Source organism: Mastigoproctus giganteus, chromosome 3 (assembly GCF_048544385.1).
Source record: "Mastigoproctus giganteus isolate SK-2022 chromosome 3, ASM4854438v1, whole genome shotgun sequence".
Lineage (NCBI taxonomy): Eukaryota > Metazoa > Arthropoda > Arachnida > Uropygi > Thelyphonidae > Mastigoproctus > Mastigoproctus giganteus.
This window is the reverse complement of record NC_143577.1, coordinates 211,994,912-212,017,337: the sequence shown is the minus strand read 5'-3', so window position 1 is coordinate 212,017,337 and position 22,426 is coordinate 211,994,912. Positions and strand designations below refer to the sequence as shown.

General features: G+C 40.2%; 1 protein-coding gene across 1 annotated transcript in view; it reads right to left on the bottom strand.

Annotated features, from left to right (window-relative positions):
- Positions 1-22,188, bottom strand: part of Rsph9 (Radial spoke head protein 9) — a 31,340-nt gene extending 9,152 nt beyond the window's left edge. The window contains exons 1-5 of the mRNA XM_090370283.1: positions 21,965-22,188; positions 16,344-16,494; positions 12,450-12,579; positions 4,509-4,697; positions 3,869-4,012 (exon numbers count right to left, since the gene is read on the bottom strand). Of these exons, the coding sequence (XP_090226409.1) occupies positions 3,869-4,012; positions 4,509-4,697; positions 12,450-12,579; positions 16,344-16,494; positions 21,965-22,188 (838 nt within the window). The remainder of the gene's footprint in view (positions 1-3,868; positions 4,013-4,508; positions 4,698-12,449; positions 12,580-16,343; positions 16,495-21,964) is intronic.
- Positions 22,189-22,426: the final 238 nt, after the last annotated feature.

The window sequence follows — 22,426 nt, the reverse complement described above, 5'->3', positions numbered from 1 at the left end:
GCATTTCACTTGGTTCCCGGTTCTTGGTCTGGTGATAATCATTAACTGTGATATTCGGTTCACTGTCCATAAGGTGGCAGTCAGTGTGATTGGGAGGATGGGCATTAATTTTTGGCCGCTGTACCATAGCAGCATAGGTTGATTCTGGGATAGGTGTAGGGAGAAGTGCTGGTCGTGTCTGGCGGTTTGATTGTGCTGTCAGATCTGGGAGGAAAGAGTTCTGAGTGCTATGGCTGGTCCAAGCTGGACTGCTGAGGGCCTTTGTCAAAGTATAATTTGTTTCCCTCAGTTGTTCATTGATTGCAATTAGTTGTTCATTCTGTAGTATTAGGTCATGTAACATTTTCTCGAGGGTACCCCAGCAGCCTGTAACTTTTTGGGCAGCTGGCTTGGTTACTCTACTTCCTTCAAAGCGAAGGCAGCATTCCATCATGGACCTGAGGATCATAATTTTCTCCAAGTGAGAGCAATCCTTATCTAGTGAGGACTGCATGGAGTTCAGTTCTTCTTCTAGGTTCTCCCAGAGAGTAGCTGAAGGAGAACAGGTTTTAGTGGATTTCTTGACCTTTTTTTTGGGTTTTAGCCGTTTTCGCTCAGCTGGAGGGGTGGGGTTATTCATATTGGTGTCCACACCCGCGACCTCCTCATCAATAATAATATTGCTATTATTTGGATCCCGTTGCGAGGAAACATCAGTGCCTAACTTAGCTGGTTGTTTGTTGAGCTGTTTAATCAGAGCTGAGTTTGGGCAGGTGTTTTCAAGTAGTTCCTGGTTGCTTGAGGTGTGCCGTGCTCTGCATGAAGGGCGCAATAGCACAACTACGGGAGTACTGTTTCCCGTTTGAGATTCGATTTTTGACATATTTTCTTTAATTTTATTTTTGTTTATTATTACTATTTTATTTATTATCAATTATTTATTATTATTCACCTATTATTATTTATCCATGTATTATAATTATTACTCATTTATTTATTATTATTATTATTATTATTTTTTGAAGTTGTTCAAAACAGCTAGAATTTATAGCCAATTAGCAGGAAGCTTCTTAATGCCAACTCGAAAAACGTAGGTTCGCTAAGTGAAACAATATGGTGGCGAACAAAGGAGACTGGCGATAAACATGGTAAAAGGTAAAATAAACTGCTAGGATCTAAAATAAAGACGTTGTATGTGAGGTGACCAGTTTAAAAGTTTCCTGGGAGAACTCCGTTCCCAGCCAGTTTCACAGTTTACAGGTTTCACTGCCTCAGTGACACTATCTCTACGGCGACCACGTGGGTTTCCATAGGGAAGATACGACGATATATTTCACTTGCTTGTAAAATGGCCTTCCCACATCAAATAAAAGATAAAATTTTACCTGCAGGTAGAGAGAGCGATGCTGCATCCACTGAAATGGTCGTCACAGTCCAGGGAATTGATAATCCAAAGCAGAATCCGTATTTTATGGGAACACTCTAAACATCGTTGCAACACAGGGAATCTCCATTTACAGACAATATTCACGAAGCATTATGGCCTTAGGTGCTGATGCTTCTAAAACCCTATTACAACAACTTGCTAGTAAATTGTGCACATTGTCCGCCAGTTCGAGACTGGTGGACAAAGTGCACAATCGAAATGTTTGTGCTAGGGTCACAGCCTCATTCCCCATAAGCAGTTAGTAACCTTCCGGTCTTTCAGTAGGAGTTCCACTCCCCCCCACCCCCGTTCACACAAAACTTAACATTGATCAGTTCTTCCATTCTTTGGTTTCTGACAGCATTGTTAGACATGATGCATAAAGAATATCTACAGAAAAGCAACTTAAGGCCAATTGGTTTTGGTTGGCCGGACACTTTGTAACCTTTGGTTGCCAAGGTTACACTTCTGTTTTTCTAGCACTTTATCCAGGAGCTACACTCGTCTTAGATTTTTTTTCCTCATTGCGTTTTTGCCATACTGTGGATGTCCAAAACACAGCCTTATTCTCAACGTATCCTTAATGGACAACGTGCGAGGGAACTCCTATCTTAGACCTTAATAATCCACACAAATAAAAATTAATTTAATGGTAATTTCATAAATTTCTTTATATTACTTTATGAAATAGGGAATAAAACTACAACGCACGATGATCATCACAGCTTCGCAAGTTCAATTGTACAGTCCTTATTTATGGGTCAAATAAAAATTTAAGAAACCATATTTTGCTCACCCAATTTCAGTATCATTTTGTATAATTGACATTACATGAGATGCTGTCCAAAAAAATCAAGGATTTGGTAGTGTGCCTATGCGAAGCCACTTTTCTGTAAAAATTCCAGAGGTTCAACTGGAGTGGTGCCGCCAACACTAAGACTGAATTGTGGAACAGTGGAAAAAGAATCGTATGGTCTCCAGTACACTTTATTGAGCATATGGTAGAGTGAAAGTGTGGCAAGAAGCTATCCATCTAGACTATCTCGTGTCCACCGCTAAGCATTTGGAAGTTGTAGTGTCAAAGCCCGTTCTGTTGGTACAGACTGAGTCCTGTCATACCGGTAGAAGGTCGCGTTACCTCCAGTGAATACCTTTACTTTATCCTATCGGACCAACTTCACCGTGCAATGCTTCGAAAAACCTAGACTGTGATGGATTCTTTCATGATGAAAGCGTAGCTATTCACGTGCAAAAATTGTATCTGAATGGCTCGAGGAACATTCCCAAGATTTTCAACAACCTTGGTCGCTTAATTCTCCAGATCTGAATCCAATTGAAAATGTATGGGACATGTTGGAACGAGCGTCTGACCTTCTCAACCAACCACAATGCCCTCGTGGGTAGCACAATTAGCAGAATCGCCAGCCTCCTCCTCCTCCTCCTCCTACCGGGTGGAATAGACGACCTGAGTTCGAGTCCCGTCGATAACGTGAGGAATTTTTAAAGGGTCTTTTTCACAACGCGGCTGAGTTAGTCGGTCTCAGGCGAGAGTAGCATGGTTTTTTCTCCCAGAAACTTGCTTTTTGGTTCAGAAAACGGCAAATCTATCAGAAAACACACGCAATAGACATAATATATATGGCTAACAAGTTGCTGATGCGCCTATCAAAGCTAGAGATATATTCTCTCTGTTACCTAGTAAAATCCATGCCATGACGTGTACAGGCAGTAATTCGGGCAAAAAAATAGCCCTACTCGATATTGAATAAAGATTTAACTTTTTGGCCAGTGAGTGTATTTTCTTTAATGTGTGGGCATTGTAAATGTGAAAAAATACGCTTCTTTTTTAGAACTGATTATTAAACTCACTTTGTAGTTTCAAAGACATCGGCTGTTTCGCTTTTATATTCTCTTCCATGAATTTTAATAAATCAATAAAAGAAACAGAACACTTAATTACACTAATATCGTTCGGAAATCAAGCAACTGTCAAAATATACCAAAACAACCCATCTCATTAATTAACATGCCGTTAAACATCACGTCTGTGGATGCACTCTGACTTAAAGTAAGTTGTTTAAAAGGAGAAGTAATATTTTTTTACTGACTGCCATTAATCAAAAGATGTATGAGAAATGCGGCTGTCCAGTCACCGATCCACAACTGGCAGGAGACTTTTAGTCTTATCTCTTATTAACACTAAGTAAGATTTAATTTCGGCACTCACTTAAAAAGTTTCACCATCAACGACCTAGATATGAACTCAATTTCTAAGACTGGGGATGATGGAGTTTTCTAAATGCCCAAATTTTGCTAATCGTGAAGGTTGTTAATTTATAATGCATTTAATTTTTGAATTAATCCCAATATTGGTACGAATTCATTTACAAAGGTGGGAAGGACAAACAAAGATAAAAGGCACTTCGCAGAGGGAAGGGAAGAGATGTAATGAGAAATACATACCCTCAGGCAGATCATCTGATACGAGGTCTAAAAAGTCAATTGCTCTGTTAGCCACTTTTTCTTCTGCTGTTCTATTTTCTGCCAGGCATGGTAATCGAAGATGCTGATACGAAGTAAGGGTTTTAGCTTCCTGTACATTAAGTCCTTTAAAATATTAAGAGAGACTTGATTTGTTTCAGAGAGCTAGATATATTTTTAAATTATAAATAAAAATAAATATAGAAACCAATTTCGAATAACCTATATATACATACATACTGTAATTTGGCTATGTCGGGGAGGGGACAAAAAAATCCTTGTCCTGTTCAGATTCTGTACAACAGAAATCGTGATGAAGCTTTTTAAATTTTTATTATTCGCTGTTTATTAACATTAAGCGTTTTCTCTTAATTAACATTAAGCGTTCATCGTCGTCTTGGAAGATCCCGTTTCTTTCCGGCAAAAAATGCAACATGTCAGGATCTATATGGTCTCCTAAGAGCTCCCAGCAGACCTCACCAGTGAAACGTTAGTCCATACGCACCAGGAGTTCTAGTTCTTGCCAGCAAATCATATTCCATATTAAGCAACCACCGTCACCTGCCTAGATAGTGGGCACCATGCAATGGGTTCATGGACTCCTATTGCTTGTGCCACACACCTTCGTGTGTGGCACAAGGAATCAACAAGGTATTTGGACACATCCAACCAGCACATTTTTTTGCAGTCCTTTGGTGTCCAACCAGCGTGTTGTTGAAGCCACTACAATAGCCGTCGACGATGATCGGTGGTGACTCGAAGGTGTCTCTAGGATTGTCTGCTGTCGGATCATCTATCAGTGGTGAGTAAACTATACGAAAGATTACTGCATAACAGAATTTCCCAGCACTACGAAGCAGCCGGACTACCAGCGGTGAACCAATATGGGTTCAAACCAGGTTTCTCCACAATAGATGCATTTCAAAACCTCATTGCAGCGATGGAATGCAGCAGGAAATACTTCCTCCTTTGACTTCGCCGGGGCGTTTGACTCACTTTGGTGGCCGTGCGTCCTCGGCAGGCTGAGGGAAACCAGGGTGTCTGCGCGGGTAGCACAGTGGTATCGTCACCGTCCTCCCCACACCGGGTGAAAAAGGCCTGGGTTCGAATCCCGTCGATGACGCGAGGAACTTTAATGGGCTTTTTTCACTCCGTGGCTGAGTTAGTGGGTCTCAGGCGTAGATAGCAAGGTTTTTCTCCCCAATAACTGGGGTTTTTTTCGTCCAGCAAAACAGGCAAATCAACCATAGAACATACGCAATTCACAGACACAAATACGGGTTAATGTATTTAATTACGGGCAACGTTAAAAAAATAATAATTTGATTTTTTTTAGGGAGGCCAGGGTGCCAATAAATCTATTCAACACCATAAAAGATTACCTATCACAGAGAAAGGTCGAGTTCAATATCCCGTACAAGAAGATAGTAAAACAGATCTACAGAGGCTGTCCGCAGGGATATGTGCTGGGTCCATTGCTCTGGACATTGTTTTCGATGAATTCTTGAGGATGGACCAGGGGGAAGTCAAATCCCAGGCTTTTACGGACGACCTCATCTTTACAGTGGAAGCAAACTCAAGAGCTCAGCTTGAGACCTTGGCCAACTACGCCCTTCGACTGCTTCAAACCTGGGCAGCAAAAAACTTTCTCACGATATCACCTGCGAAAACCTCATCCATTCTCCTTAAAGGATCTCTCGACCTGTGTAGATCACCCCAAATTAAAATTTATGAGAGCACGATAAAATTGGCGCCACAGCTCAAATATTTAGGTATTCTCCTAGACAGCACACTACCTTTCAGCCACACCTTAAATACATCAGATCGAAGATCAGGAACTACTTGGCCCTAGTGGCCACGGTCTCATGTAGAGAATGGGGCCTCATCAAGAGAACGCTGGCACTCTATTATAAGATCGTTTTCATCCCAGCAATCTCATATGCTTCGGCCATATGGTACGATAAGACCACGCTAGTAGTAAATAGAAGAATGCTGAATTCTACCCAGCAATCCATCCTCTGCGCCATAACCCACGCCTGCAGTACAGTGAGTACTCCAGCCCTACAAGTAATTTCAGGAACGCTCCCACTAGACCTACAAATCGTTAGAACTGGAATGCTCTATTACCTTTCCAAAAGAGTCCCAGTTACCTTCCTGAATTTTACAACGGATCCCACTAATAATAGGAAGGCAGAAAAAGTACGCATACAGAAGTGGCACCTGTTGCAGGAGTGGCAAAACAGATGGGCCGGTACCACCAAAGGAGAGATCACCAGCAAGTTTTTTTTCACAGACAAATAGAGTATACCCGAAATCACCATCATGGTTCTTCCCAGGTCTTCATATAACAGACTTAATAACAGGGCATGGCCCCTTCAAACAAAGCTCACTGGCTTCAGACTCACAGAAAACCCACATTGCACTTGTGTAGAGACAGAAGACTGGAACCATCTTATGTTTGACTGTCCCGTCTATGAAGACCTAAGATGCATTCTGATTACAAAAGTGAGATATCTTCCAAGAGGACAGAGAATTTCTCCTCCTTGAAACGGAAGAAGATTATAAAGCATTGTAACGATTCGCCCAGGACCTCTTCACTAGAAGAAGGGTGCAACTTGCCATACACTGAGGAAAAGAGTAAATGCCACCAGACTATGACAACGCAAAGACAAAACATATCACCAACCAAGACTTCTCCTCCTTTAAACGGAAGAAGAAGATTAAAATCAAAAACTTGATGACAGACTGCAAGCGCAACCTCAACAACCTGAACTGCAAGTACGGGACTTGTCCCAAGAATGACCCACAACCCTAGAAGTTGACGTCTCTTTAGAAGAACTAGAACTTAAATAGAAGACCTACCTTAGACTTGACTCTACTGCACTTGATCTCATTGCAGCTCTGCTGCCAACGCCACAGGAAATCCTATACCTGTGCTCTTTTGCACAGTACTTTCTTTCCACTTCCCTGGGGAGGGGAGGGGAGGAGATGGTTTCACTGTCTCTTCCCCTCCTTTTCCTCCTGGTGGAACATGGGACTGCCCCACTGACCACAGGGGTCACCTCCTCTAACGACCCCTTACTTCCTGTTTCCTCTCCCCAGCCTTCAGTCTCTCCTCTGTTCACTTTCACAGTGTAACTCCACATAGTCTAAATTTAAATTTAAAACTTTGACCTGGGGTCGCCTTCCCTATTAAATCAATATTTCTGGCTTTCCCCCTGTCTTCAGTCTCCCCCTACTCTGCTAAACACCAGCGAACGCCCCACACAATGTCAAAATTTTAAAAAATTGTCAAAATTCTAACTGCATAAGAAAAACCCTCTCGGCCTAACCTTTCAGCGAATGCTTCCCAATACTATTAAATCATTATATATATACAGTATATATTTTTTTTTTTTTTTTTTTTTTTTAGGTTCTTGCCACTGAAATCTCAGGAAATTTGGTGGCAGGAACTGCCAGAGTGAAAACTTAAAATTACTTGGTACCTGGTCTGCCTCCACGAGGCATAGTGTAGAGAACGTTGGGCCAATGCAGGGGTCAGGTGGATAAATGGCCAAAGGAACAACGATGCACAACAATACACTTACAAAATCCATACATTTTTAAATCTCTGGCCTTCCCAGTGAACTGGTACACCTACAGTGAAAGCAACGCAGAGATGAGGTAAACCCCCTGGTGCCATTAGATACGAACAAACTACACACTATACGTCTGAGTGGGCGGCGCACAGTGGCTTGTCGTTGAGCTCGTACAACGCGCTGCACCTTTCGTTCACCACAAACATCCACCTTTATTAGAACGGGAGGTGCTTTGACGCGTTCGACACTATTGTTTCTACACCTTAATCACAATGGGCGAGAGATGACTGCTGCTTTATCACTTTGACTTGCTCGACTAGATGCAAATTACTACTGCCCTAGCCTAAGAAGCAGTTGGTAGAATCGCCGTCCTCCCGACACCGGGTGGAAAAGACATCAGTTCGATTCCCGTCGATGACATAAGGAATTCTTATGGGCCTTTTTCACAACGTGGCTGGGTTAGCAGTCGGTTTCAAGCGATGGTAGTATGTTTTTTCTAACGGAAATTCTGGTGTTTTTCTCCAACAAGGAGAAAATCGACCACAGAACACACGCAATTTACAGACCGTATACATGGAGCAATATGGCCTTAGTTGCTGATACTCCTAAAACCCTACTACTATATTGGTGTGCAAAACCTAAGGACCAACACTATTTCTAAAGGTTACAACCACAAAATCTTTACTTAAGGTAATCTTTACTGATGAGAGTAGATTCAGTCTCAGCAGCGATTCTGAACGTAAGCTAATCTGGCGAAAGGTTGGCACACGGCATCACCCCTCAAACATCACTGAAAGGGATCGATATGGCAGTCGAAGTGTTCTCGTCTGAGGAGGAGTTATCTTGGATGGAAGTACACAACTCCAGATACTGGAAAGCGGTACTGTAACCGGTGAACGCTACTGTAGTGAGGTTATCCTTCCCCATGTGCGTCTGTTCCAAGGTGCCATTGGCCCCCAGTTCGTGTTTATGGATGATAACGCCACAGCCCATCGCGCTGCAGCTGTTGATATGCTTTTGGAAAGTGAGGATGTTGTTCGTATGGATTGGCCTGCCCGTTCCACCAAACTAAATCCCATCGAACACATATGGGTCGCTCTGGGGAGATGCCTAGCGCCACGTCAAAACCCACTAGAAAATGTTCACCAGTGAAGGTGGCGCTAACAGAGGAATGCACGATGTTACCTCAGGAACTTATCAACATTATTCTAAATTTTAGAACAATGTTGTTGTTCTAAATGTTAGTTATGTATGGACAGGTGGTGCAGAGTCTGCATCGACATTAGAGGTGGCCATGTCTCCTACTGAGGACCACCTCTTCCCTTTGTTCCATCTTTGGCAGTGATGCGTCTGTATCATGGCAGCCATTGCTATGTTGCCATTTTTGAATAAATTCCCTCTGTATCATTTTGTTTCGTTGTTAGCATTAGCAATAGTAGAGGCATATGATGCAAGTAAGCGAGCTTAAGCAGCATCAGCCAAAAAAAAAAAAAAAAAAACATCTTCCATTTCATCCCTCCATTCGTTCCAAATGCCTGTCCAGCTCAGCCTTAAATTTATTTAGGCAATTAGCTTCCACAACAAAAGATGGAAGTCTCTTCCAACAATCAACTACCCGCTGGCTAAAGGAAAATTTCCGTACATCTGTTCTACAACTATCTTTCCTCAATTGGAAACTGTGCTCCCTCAGGTTCTTATTCTGATCAAGAGGAAGAATCTCATCAGCATTCAGCTTGCTCAACCCATTCAAGGTCTTATACACCTCAATCAGATTACCTCACGGGTGTCTACTCTCCAGGTGCCGCAATTTGCAGAATTTAAGCCTTTCTTGGTAAGAGCACCCATTTGTTCACCTCACCAATCTTGTTGCACTTCTTTGTACTCATTCTAGGAACTCTACATCCTTCCTAAAATGAGGCTTCCAGACCTGCACACAGTACTCTACGTGTGACGCTTGACCATTGCCTTGTATAACGGGATAATCACCTCCCTCTCCCTGCTAGCAAAATTCCTATATATCATTGACAGGAATCCATGACCTGCCTTCGTAGCTAGTCTGCACTGCTCAGCGAATTTCACATTTGACTGCACAATTACCCCCAGTTTTTTTTCACTTTCCACTTCCCTGAGTGTAGTACCACACAGTTGGTACATTTCTTTTTGGTGATTGCTACTCATATGCAGTACTTGGTATTTTTCAATGTTAAACTTCAGTTGCCACTTTCCAGTCCATTTTCCCAACTTATCTAGATCCAGTTGGAGTAGCGTACTGTGTTTACTGTCGTTAACAACTCTGCAAACTTGGACATTAAGCCTGATATATATCTTCATCAATATCACTGATAAATATTGAAAACAATAATGGGCCTAATACCGAACCCTGTGGAACTCCACTAATAACATTTGTCCACGAAGAGCAGTGTCCATTGATTACCACTCTCTGTCGTCTCTCACTCAACCATCCCTTTATACCCTTAAAGCCATACCTCTCCAATTTGTACAGCACTCTTCCATGTGCAACAGTATCAAAAGCTTTCCTGAAATCCAAGTATATGATATCAAAATTATTTTTGGCATTCAGTTCCTTTGTGACCACATCATAGTATCCATTCAAATTGGTGAGACAAGACCTCCCTTTAACAAACTCATGCTGTGTCTTAACTATTACTGCAGTCTTGTCTAGATGATCCTGCCATTCTTCTTTATCCAGTGATTCCATTATTTTCCCTGGAACACAAGTTAAGCTAACAGGTCTGTAGTTACTTGTATCACCTTTTGAACCCCCTTTCTGAATTGGTGATACATTTGCACATGGACCTCCCCTGAGTCCAAGGAAGCTCTCATAATTATGGCTAAGGGTTTGCTTACTTCATTTGCTGCCTCCTTTAATATAACTGGATAGATCCCGTCCACCACAGGTGCCCTCCTTATGTTTAACTTCAACAATTTCTCCTCCACTTTGCTCTCAGTTATTACAAAATCACTTAGCTCCCTGTTAGCGTTTGATAAACGTCTGGCACTCCCCCTCATTGAATAACTCCTCATGTGTGAATGTAGATGCAAAATACTCATTCAGTTTATCAGCTACCTGAGCATGATCATCAATAGTCAACCCATCTATGTTGAGTGGTCAAATCTGATTCATCCCTTTTCTTCTAGAGTTTACATAAGTAAAGAACTGTTTGCTGTTTTTCGTTGCATCCTCTGCCAAACATTTCTCGTAATCTGCCTTCACCTGCCTAACCTCCTTTGTGACTTGATTACAGACTAGTTTATACCTGCCATAGGCTTCTGTGTCACCTGATACTTTATATGCATCCCATACATTCTTCTTCTCTCCCACGAGCCGCATTAATTCATTTGACACTCATTTAGGCCTAAACCGTGAACAGTATTTCTTAGTTGGAATGAAAAGCCTAGCAGCCTGCAAAATTAAGTCCCTGAAGGCTTCCCAATAAGAATTCAACGTTGGTAACATCATCAGTTGTTCCCACTGTACAGAATTTAAAAACTGTCTGAGACACCTGTAGTCACCTTTATGAAAGCAAAATCCCTTTCCTTTACCCTTGATGGTAGTTACATTTTAAAGTAAATCCCACACCAGTACATTGTGATCACTGTCACCCAGTGGTTCCTTTATCTGCAAATTTTTAATGCATGAATAATCACTGCTGATTAAAATATCAAGAGTATTACTCCCTCTGGTTGCCTCTCAAACATGTTGCTGTAGAAAACAGTCATCCAATAAATCCACAAAGGTCTTGCTAGTGTGTGAGTGACCAACCCACAAGTTCCAGTCAATATCTGGAAAGTTAAAATTCCCCATTATAAGACATTCTGATTTACTGGCCCACTCTATTTCTCTGCACAATTTCTCATTATACTCATCAGATTCATTAGGCATACTCTCATTTTTCTTTTCACACACCTACACCTACACACATCTACTCTAATTTTTCTTTTTCCAGTGCTTATTTCACACCAAACAGACTCAGCACTGCATTGTCCACCAAAATCAAATGAATGCACTTCCTTAGATTTTATGTATTTCTTAACGAACAGTATAACCCCTCCTTCCTTCCTGTCCTGTCTATCCTTCCTATACACATTGTACTCCCCAAATTCTAATTCTGCACTGCTTATATCTGTGTGACACCACATCTCTGATATCCCAACAATATCTGCCTTTGATGTCTTGACTAGCACCTCAAGCTCATCAAATTTATGAACTATGCTCCTAGCATTGGTGTGCATGCGAGTATACATGTTCCTACAAGTTCATACAAGTTCCTACTCTTAGTTACCCTAACACAGCCCATCTATTTACTTGTTCCACTATGACTCACAGCAGTCCTGGAAATCTCCATTACCTTGCTTTCCAGGCTGCTGCTCATTATTGTAATAAGCATATAATTGTTGTAAGCATATAACTGATATAAGCATAATTGTTGTGTCGATGTTGTTTCCTTCATCATTTCTGTACCTTGGAAGGTTCCTTTGGTATGGTTTTCCCATATCCAGGCCACTCCTATAAGAAGCTACTGGTGAAAACCTGACTGGTCCTTAAATTTTGCACACCAGCGTACTACATAGCGTAGGAAGCTGTTCAACTTTTGTACTGCAAGGTATGCTGAATAGTCCATTACGGATGGGGTGTTCACAATTCAGTGATCACTGAGTGTGTATATTTTTCAGCACGATTACAACTGCAACAGTATACACATTTTTAAGCTTGCAGCTGTTTTAAATATATTTCCATTAAAAAAAGTTATCTATTTGAATAATTAAACAGCTGGCATAAGTATTTGCAATTAATTTAATAAAGATGCCATTCTCCCTTACGAAAATGTACCAAGATCATCCAGGGGATTAGTATTTTGTTTTTTCGTTACCGAATGAGTTTACACACATGTATTGCTGCATTTATATTTTCATTTAGTATATATATATAAAATTAAAGAAGAAAATAATACAAATAACCCAACCTTCAAAATATGGATTATTCTGCACGACGCCTGCAGAAGTTATGCAAAAGGCTCCTCTTGGCGTGATAGCAGTATCTCTATCGATTAAGGGTACCACTGCTTTCAGCCACTCCTCTTCTTTTATTTTCACCTTACAAAAACAAAGATAAAAATTTCCATAACGTTTTATTAATACTGTATTCACTTAATTTTATCACTGTTAGACAATTATAATGATGTAGTGCGTAATCAAACAAACTGAAACTGGCTGCCATTACTCCGACACAAATATAAAACCTTAATTTGTTAAAAATTATGAAATCATTTACAAATATAGATTAAAACAAACACTAAAATATACTTTATATACACGTTTAAAACAAAACTGTTAACACACACCATCAGTTCTGACATCATCTATTTTATTTAGTTCTTTTATTTTTTTTAGTTTTAGTTCTTTTAATTTTACTTTTTAGTCTTTTTTATTTGTTTTATTTTAGCCAGTGAGTTATAAATTACTGGAATAAGTTAACAACATGGATGGTAGAGGCTGACAGTTTTGGAAAATTCAAAGGTGACCTTTGACTTTTCCCGGGCTGGAGGACTGTCAGACTTCCTCCAAACTGGAGGAGGAAAATGCATAGGTTCTCTATTTCCTTTTCTCTTATTAATTAATTTTTTTAAAAATTTTCTTCTTCTTATTATTATTATTTATTTTATTTATTTTTTTATTTATTATTTTTATTAAATTTTTTTACTTTTATTAATAAGAGTAAAAAAATAAATATTATTTTTATTTTATTTTTTTACTTTTATTTATTTATTATTATTATTTTTTTTTTTTTTTTTTTTGGCTGGTGCAGCATAAGCCATAGGCTTCCTTGCACGATGTGGCCATTGCTAATACTAATACTAATAACATATGCAATCCCCCAACTCGTCTGGTCAGCGTGAGAACTGGTGAAAATATTCTCTACCCTCTCCCCTAAGGGAGTCCAGTGATTCAACGGAGAAATGGCACAGGCTGGTGAAGAAGATGCATACAAAAAAAAAGGAGAATTTCTTGAAAACAACCAAACACAATTATTCTACAAGTAACAGTTATTATCTTCTCAAAATATTGAAAACAGTGAAATTTTAAAGTTCGAAACTCATGGGTAGAATAGTTTATATAATTACTGTCCTCTTTACACCCCTGAAAAAATACCCAGGTTCGAAAGCCATCAGTGGCGTGAGGAATTTTTATTGACTTTTTTCGCAGCCTGGCTGAGTTAGTCAGTCTCTGCCGATATTTGCATGTTTCTATCTCAAGGAAACTCACATTTTTTCATCCAGCCAGCAGACAAATCGACCACAAAAAAACATGCGATTGATAGATACAATATACTGATACCTCATGGACTTAGTCTATGAGGCATCAGTTAGTGTGTTTTTGTGCTAAGCGCCAAAGTCCTCATGACTTAGTCTATGAGGACTTTGGCGCTTGGCACAAAAAAATAAAATAAAATTTTTAAAAATAGAGAAATTGATAACTGTGGACACACCTTTACCTACGATTCAGTGGCTAGACAATGGCTTGTGCTCGAATCCCTTCATAGATCGGAGGAATTTCTGACTACGTTTTCAGTCTGGTTTGAGTTAGCCGTTCTCAACAGGCAGGTGCTGGATTGTCCACAAACAGACAAGCTAACCTTCACCACACACAACTATAGACCTGTATACACAGATGCGGAAGGAACTGCGAAACCATGGCATTATTTTTTGTAATTCCCCATTAGTAAGGATGCGATATCGAGCTGAGCGTATAGTGAATAAAATACTTGCAAATGGGTGCACCTTTTACCTCAAAGACAGTAGAGGCTCTTCGGGTGCTCTACGTAACCCACCTAGTATGTTAGTTCTTGGTGCGTTTCGTGAACATTTATCTGAATAGCTAAAGAATAAGCTGGCCGAAAAGGCGGAGTGACTTGGTTGCTATTCCTGGTGGCATAACTAACCAACTGAAACCCTTCGACGTTTCAGTCAACAGACCATTTAAGGACTATTTGAGGGAGGAATGTGAGTGCTGGTCGTTAACTGAAAACCTTCCGTCGGCATCTTCTGCTAAGATAAAGAAAGGGCGAGCATCGAAACTTGCAGAATGAGTGTCAGCGGCTTGGAAGAAAATCCCTGAGACATTAGTGGGGCACTCTTTTAAGAAATGCTGCACACCAACGCTTCAGATGGCACAAAGGACGATACTGTGTGGAAAAACTCGGATTCTGAGTCTAAAAGTGATTCAGAAGAATCAGACTCTGAATGCGAAGAAATTTTAGACTCTGATGAAATAATTTTTTTTGTCAATTTATTTTAGCGTTTCATTTTTTCCTTGTTAATGGTACTGAAAATAATGGTGCGTCTTACAATGGCTGGCATCTTAGGATCTATGAAATACGATAATAACAAGTGTTTTGTCTTTCACAAAATATTTACGAAACTTTTTTTTAAATAACGCCATCAATCTCTCATCTGTTACACACTGACAAACAATTGTCTTGGTATTTTCCAATTTGGAAGCATTATTTGAAGTAAAACAGTCATGCTGACAGCTGTTTCAACAATTTTGTCATCTCATCAATCTTATAAGGCAACACGAAAGCAGCAAATTGAGCAAATCAGTATTTTAACTGTCAACCAGATTTGCATTCCTGTGGTTTTTGTCCAATCTCTAATGAGATAGCAATACCACCGAAAAGCTGTCAGGATGAGATACCCACTGTAAATAAACGGCAGTAATACTTCCCAAGAGCTATTTTAGAATAGGCCAACTGAGAAAAAATCTACTTCAGTATATCAGGTCTGTACACTGCATTTATTTTAAACCAGTTTCATTGTTTGCATGATGAAAGGCCCGCCCCAGTTTTCAGGAAAATGCCATGTAATCCTCTATCGAAATGGACTAACGGCTCAATAATGAAGTTCTGCTTATTTGAAAATATTTCAAAATAGTTGTAATGAGTTACATGGAATTCGATATTTAGTTAAAATACAAACTGAGTGGTCACTTTATTAGGTACGTCTATCCTTTTCATAAAATGAAGTACCTCTTCAATAACAGCAATCCCAGTTCGTACCATGACTGGGATTGCTGTCATTGAAGCAGGTGGGAAGATATGCAGGAATGCTGTGTGTGTTGCAATTCAGTGCGAGAATGGGCAAGACGAAATAATTACCTGCTTTAAACGTGGCGTGGTAGTCACCGCCAGATTCGTTGGTATGACTATCTCGAAACTTCAACCCTACTGTTTTTAGATGTCTTGGGTATACCGAGATTGGTTTAATATCCAGCCAACGGCGATCCTTTCAGTGGAACAACTCATTGATGACAGGCTAACGGAGGCTGGCAACACTTTTGCAGAGTAAGAGAAAGGCTACAGTCGGTCAAAGCACAAACTTGTACAAGTGAGAGAGAAAGGGCCATTTCAGGACGCGCACAAATCTTCGTACCTTGTGATGGATGGGGTGTCGCAGCCGACGAACAAACCGGGTTCCACTCCCATCAGAAAAAAAAAAAAAGAAGAAGTACGATTACAAAGGGTTGGGGAACACCAACTCTAGACAGCGGAGCATTGAAAAAACGTTACCTGGTCTGACGAATCCTGGTTCCTGCTGAGGTGGGAAGATCAGAATATGGCGAAAACAGCATGAATCCATGCTATGTGTTGCTATATTCTGGTCCTTCCAGTAGCGGACTCATGTATCCATCATACCAAGTGTCGATGTGGTATAACGTAGTGCGAGGCAGTGGTATAATGGACATCCTTGCCTTTTCGTGTACTTTCAAAGAAAACATTGAAAGTATACGAAAAGGCAAGAACGTCAATTAATTTCTAGCCTTAATTATTAATAATATATAATTAGTGATCAAATAATTACATTTTGATCTTTTTCCTCTTCATTCCAAGCAACTCCCAAAACTTCACGTTCATCGAATGGGTCACCGTTAAAAGGCATGGTGATGTATGGCACTAACTTCTCAATTTCTTCATCTGCTGGAAGTAATAAACGCCACAATTTTGCATCTAGGCTAAGAAAAAAATAAAATAGGGGAAAAAAGTATTTTACGACAGTATTCTATATTGCAAATAGAAATGTGTATTTCTAAACTACTTCATGTATACGAAGTTTGGCAATACAGTTCCCATATTGGTGCAATAAAAAGAACACAAAGTGAAGCAGCTCAAAAGTGGTTTTATTTTTATTCAAAGTAATAACCACCTGATTGAATGCACTTATTACGCCGATATAAAAGTTTCTGAAAACAGTCAGTGAAGGCATTCAAAGAGATTATGTTCAGTCTGGCAGTTACGATGATTATTTTCCACAAATCATAAAGACTCAACATCCTGAAATCTTCCACTGAAGGCAGTTGTCACCTGAGGAAAGAGGAAGAAGTTTTCTGGTGTAGATTGGGAGTGTAGGGTGGATGGTTGATCTTAGTATGCCATGTTTCGTCAAAAATGTCTTCACAAAAAAGTGCGGATTGGGTAGGACATTGTCATGCAACAAGAATTAGATGCCTTTCTCTCGAAACTGCGGCCTCACCCAGGAAATGCCTTCCAGTAGTCTTTTATGCACCTGTACATAGATCATAGCAATGACCCTCCCCTTCAGGTACAGATTTATTGTGACTCACACCCTGTTTCTTGAAAAACATGATCAGCATCATCTTGATCCTGGACTTCTGCACAACGAAACGTTTTTGCGCCTAGGTGATGATTTTAAAGTCCACTCCATGTTCTGACACTTCGTCTGCGGATCGTACTGAAACAACCACCACTCTCCATTGACAATACAGTCGAGGAAATTAGAATTGTCTTCACAAGTCTGGATGACGCCTTCCCATTATTGCTTCATTGCTTCATTGCTTCTGCTCATCCGTGAGACTGTGCGGCATAAAGTTTGCTTGCAGACCTTCCTTTTCCCTAAATCTTCATGCAGAATGTGACGAATATCGTCTCCATAATCATATCTAATGCATTATCCATCATTCTGAGGGTCAAACGATGATCTCTTGCAACAATTTCTGGAATTGTTACAACTCTCTCCTCATTTCTAGAGGTTGACGGACGCATACTTCTTGCGTCATCGCAACACTTCCTCACGTCCATCTTTGAACTGCTTATATCATTCAGACATATGTGTATGACTTAACGTTTCATCGCCATAAACAATTTTAACATTTCATACGTTTCTGTTGCAGATTTTTCCAATTTAAAGCAAAATCTGATATTAATATCAAATTTGAAATTTGATAAAATCGTGACACGGAACGGTAACGCTACTAACGACACTGATTATTTGCAACCTGTCAGCCTACTAGATAATCTCTGTACCATTATCTGTTGGAGGTAGTTTGAATTACAACATACCACTTCCGTTTATTTTCAGAGTCATCGAACATTACTTTCGGGTTTGTTAAGGGAAAGTCTTGTCTGACAAATTTGATTGGTTATTATGATGTGGTTACAAAGGAACTGGATGCAAAAAATAATTTTGATATCATATATTTGGATTTCAGGAAAGCTTTTGACACTGTTGCGCATGAAAGACTATTGTACAAATTGGAGCAGAATGGTATTAAGGGTAAGTTGCTACAATGGATAAAAGGATGGTTAAGTGCGAGAAGACAGAGGGTGGTAATCAATGGGTGCTGCTCTTCGTGGACTAATGTTATTAGTGGAGTCCCACAGGGTTCGATGTTGGGTCCACTGTTGTTTTGTATACTGTATTTATCAATGATATTGATGAAGGTATATCAGGCTTAGTGCCGAAGTTTGCAGATGATACAAAGGTTGGCAGGGTTGTTAATGACAGTAATGGCAGTGTGCTACTGCAACAGGATCTAGATAATTTGGGCAGATGGGCTAAGAAATGGCAACTGAAGTTTAACCTTGACAAATGCAAAGTACTGTATATGGGTAGAAGTAATCCGAGAGAAAAGTAGCAACTGTGTGGTACTACACTTAAGGCGGTAGAAAATGAAAAAGACCTGGGAGTAATTGTGCAGTCAGATATGAAGTTTTCTGAGCAATGCAGACAGGCTGCCAGGGCAGATCATGGGGTTTTGTCAATGATATATAGGAATTTTGCTAGCAGGGAAAAGGAGGTGATTGTCCCTCTGTATAAGGCAATGGTCAGGCCACGCCTTGAGTACTGCGTACAGGTCTGGAGGCCTCATTTTAGGAAGGATGTAGATTTACTTGAGCGTGTACAGAGAAGGGCAACAAGATTGGTGAGGGGAATGAAGGGATCCTCTTACCAAGAGAGGCTTAAGTTCTGCAAATTGCAGTGGCTGAAGACTAGGCACCTGAGCGGTGATCTGATTGAGGTGTATAAGGCCTTGAATGGGTTGAGCACGCTGAATTCTGATGGGATCCTTCCACTTGTTCAGATTACGAACCTAAGGGGACATAAATTCAAATTAAGAAAAGGCAGATGTAGAATAAGATGTGCGGAAATTTGCCTTTAGCCAGCGGGTGGTTAATTGCTGGAACAAACTTCCATCTGCCGATGTGGAAGTTGATAGGTTGAATAAATTTAAGGAGGAACTGGACAGGCATTTGGAGGGAATGGTGTGATTTTTTTTTTTTTTTTTTGGCTGACGCTGCATAAGCTCATACACTTGCTTTCTTGCATCACGTGCCACTACTACTACTACTATTACCTCAACAGCACCAGTCCGGAAGTTTATTGCCACACCTTGTATATATATGCACACTGATAGGGAAAGTTAAATTAACACATAAATTTTCAAAATTTCAATTACAATATGAAATAAATTTTGAGGTAAAAATATGTGTTTCTAAGGACCAGGGCAGTGAAGGAACTTTTAAGTTGGCTCTTAAAATTACTCTTGTAGGAAGCACGGTTGGTATAATCAACGTCCTCCCCACAGAGGTTAGAAAAGACCTGAGTTCGAATCCCGTCAATGACAAGAGGGATTTTTATAAGTATTTTTCATGACGTGACTGAGTAAGTCGGTCTCGGGCAAGTGTATCATGGTTTTTTTTCCTTCTGTAAACTCGGATTTTTTCGTCCAGCAAACAGCAAATAGACCTCAGAATACACGCAATTTACAGACATAATATATACGCGCGCAATATAGCTGAAGTTGCTGATGAATCTAAAACCCTACAATAACCAACATCTAAATAATTTTAAAAATACTTAAAAATATGTAAATATATTTTAATGATTAAAATATGCGTTAAAATTTAATATACTATTTTTATGATCAATATATAAAGGTCGTTCAAATGAAACACAGCCAATTACGAGGATAATTCAAAAAATAAGTTACGCTTGACCATTGTAGCCCAAGAGACATTTATTGAAGTATGCACTTCCTTGCACTACTTTTCCAGTCACCGAGTTGGTGTAAACACTTCTCAGAACGTGTGACTAAACGTTCGATACCCTGATGATAGAAATACACTCCTTGGTCATTCAGCCACCGTCGAACTGCTGTTTGCACCTGCTCATCGTTTGCATATTGTTGTCCCCCCCCTAGATGTTCTTTCAGCTTGAAGAAGATATGATAGTCACAGGGCGAAAGTTCGAAACTGTAGGGCGGATGTTGCCATACCTCCCATCCAAAACTTTGGAGCAAGTGTCGTGTTGTGCGTGCATTGTGTGGCTTGACATTATCCTGAATGAGAACAACACCTCTGCTTAACTTTGCAGGCCTCCTGTTTTTCATGGCTGTTGGCAAAAACCGTAATGTTTGGCAGTATAAGGCAGCATTAATTGTGCCTTTTGCCATAAATTCCGTGTAAAAAACTCCTTCACAGTCGAAAAACGCAGTGGCCATGACCTTTCCTGCTGATGGTGCAATTTTGAATTTTTTCCGCACAGACGATGTTGTGTATCTCCATTCAACAAATGCTCTCTTCATTTCTGGGGTGAAATGATGTACCCACGTTTCATCAGCAGTGATGATGTGGCGTAAGAAGTCATGGCCTTCCACACAATAGCGTTGAAGAAAGACTAGAGAAGACAAAAAACGTTGACCTTTGTGTTCGTCTGTCAATGAACGAGTCACTATTCCGATCATCGTTAAAACCAAGAGAAGACAACCACCTATATTTTGGGATCAATGCAGACGCCTACCAGCAAATGAGACTACACCAACACCAAATCTGAGAAGATCCAGTATAGGACAACCACAGCTCCATTCCTATTTATATCCCTACTGACTTAGACACAGATCACCGGATGACATCACCACTGAAATTGACATTACGACTGGACTTGAATGAGAAGAGCAAGAAGATTCTGCCAAATGGCGATCATGCTTGTGCTCTCTTGCACGGCAACTTTTGTCCCACTTCCATCCCTTACTTTCACCTAATGGATGTACCTGGGGGATACCTTCTTCCTCATCCCCCATATTTCTAGCTGTCCCCCCCTTTTCTTGACTCTAAAGCCCACCCGCTCTAACTCTTCTTTTTTTTTTTTTTTTTACATTGGTCTCTGTCAGGAAGCTTAGGCGACCCTGCAGAGACTAGCCAGAGAATAATGGGCAGCCTGGCTACCTCCTAGCGGTGTGTGCGGGCAACGTGGGGTTCCATCAGGGGCCCTGCGGCCAAATGCCAGGACACCCAACAGAACCCGATGCAAAACTACGTATTCAACACAGAACACTTTTCTGGAATTTACAGTAGTTCTGTATTTCTTCATAGTGTACATATGGCGCAGATGTGGGAAACCACAGGGGGTGCCTGACCCTAATACTATGCACACTATATGAACGATGGACCCATCGTGCGCACAATTTGAGATAGTCAAGATATTCAGGGACGATGGAATGAACACTGCCTATTGAAGTATCCAACTCCTTTACCATTTCTGCGACTGTCAGTCTTCGATTATTGCGAATCATTTCTCCAACCTGCATCACGTTGTCTACAGTGGTCGACGTTGATGGCCTTCCTTTTCGATTAGCATCCGTCAATTCTGTGCGACCACTTTCAAACTGCTGGCACCACTTCACTATGGCTGGACGCGATATTGCATTTTCTCCACACGCCGTTATTTCACGATGAATCTTAGAACAATCCAGACGTTTCGCCCACAAAAATCGTACTATTCCGCATACCTCGAACTTGGAGTAACATTCTAGCTGACGTGCCATTATGAACGCTTGCTCCTACACAACTGTTACCGCTACGTCAACGAAACTCACCTACCAGGGGGCGCACGATATGAACTCCATTCCGCGCAGGGGCCACATTTGTTGCGCAATTATACCAAGAGATGGCGGTAGATGTAACTTATTTTTTGAATGCCCCTCGTAGAATAAACAGTTAAGAGAAGTACTTGATTAAAAATAAGTACCATCGGTGTTCATACAACAGGATCATTATGCGGTGGACCTAACATTACTGAAGACAGCTAAAAATGGAGGCAGAAAATTAATATTCCATCATCATTATAAAATAATATGTATAATTTAAATTCACAATAGAGACAGACAATAACGGGCTATACCTTACCTATAGAATGATACTTTGTTTCGAATATAATCTTTTCCAAATCCTTGTGCAATATAATAATTTTGCTTAAGTCCCAGAATTTTCCCCCAGAAACATACAGATAAGAAGTGATTTTCTTCTTTCAGCACAGGCAACGAAGACTGTAGGAAGAGTTTCTCTTCTAAATTTAATTGGCAGCCACTTGATGCGTATTCGATACCCACTCGGAGTTCTTCAAGATTCATTGTAAATTTGATTTCTGTTGAAATCTGTAAAATAAACTATAGCAATCTGTAAAATTGCATAAATTCGATAATTCATAAAAGTGTAGGTCTAACTTTTTCACCAACTGAAATGTTGAAATAGAAAATAAAATAAAACAAATTATTTATTTTTATTTTACTAATATAAAGGCAGAATGCCCAAAGGAGCAAGGCATATTTAGCAATACCCTAAGACAAAAACCATAGTATAAATAAATAA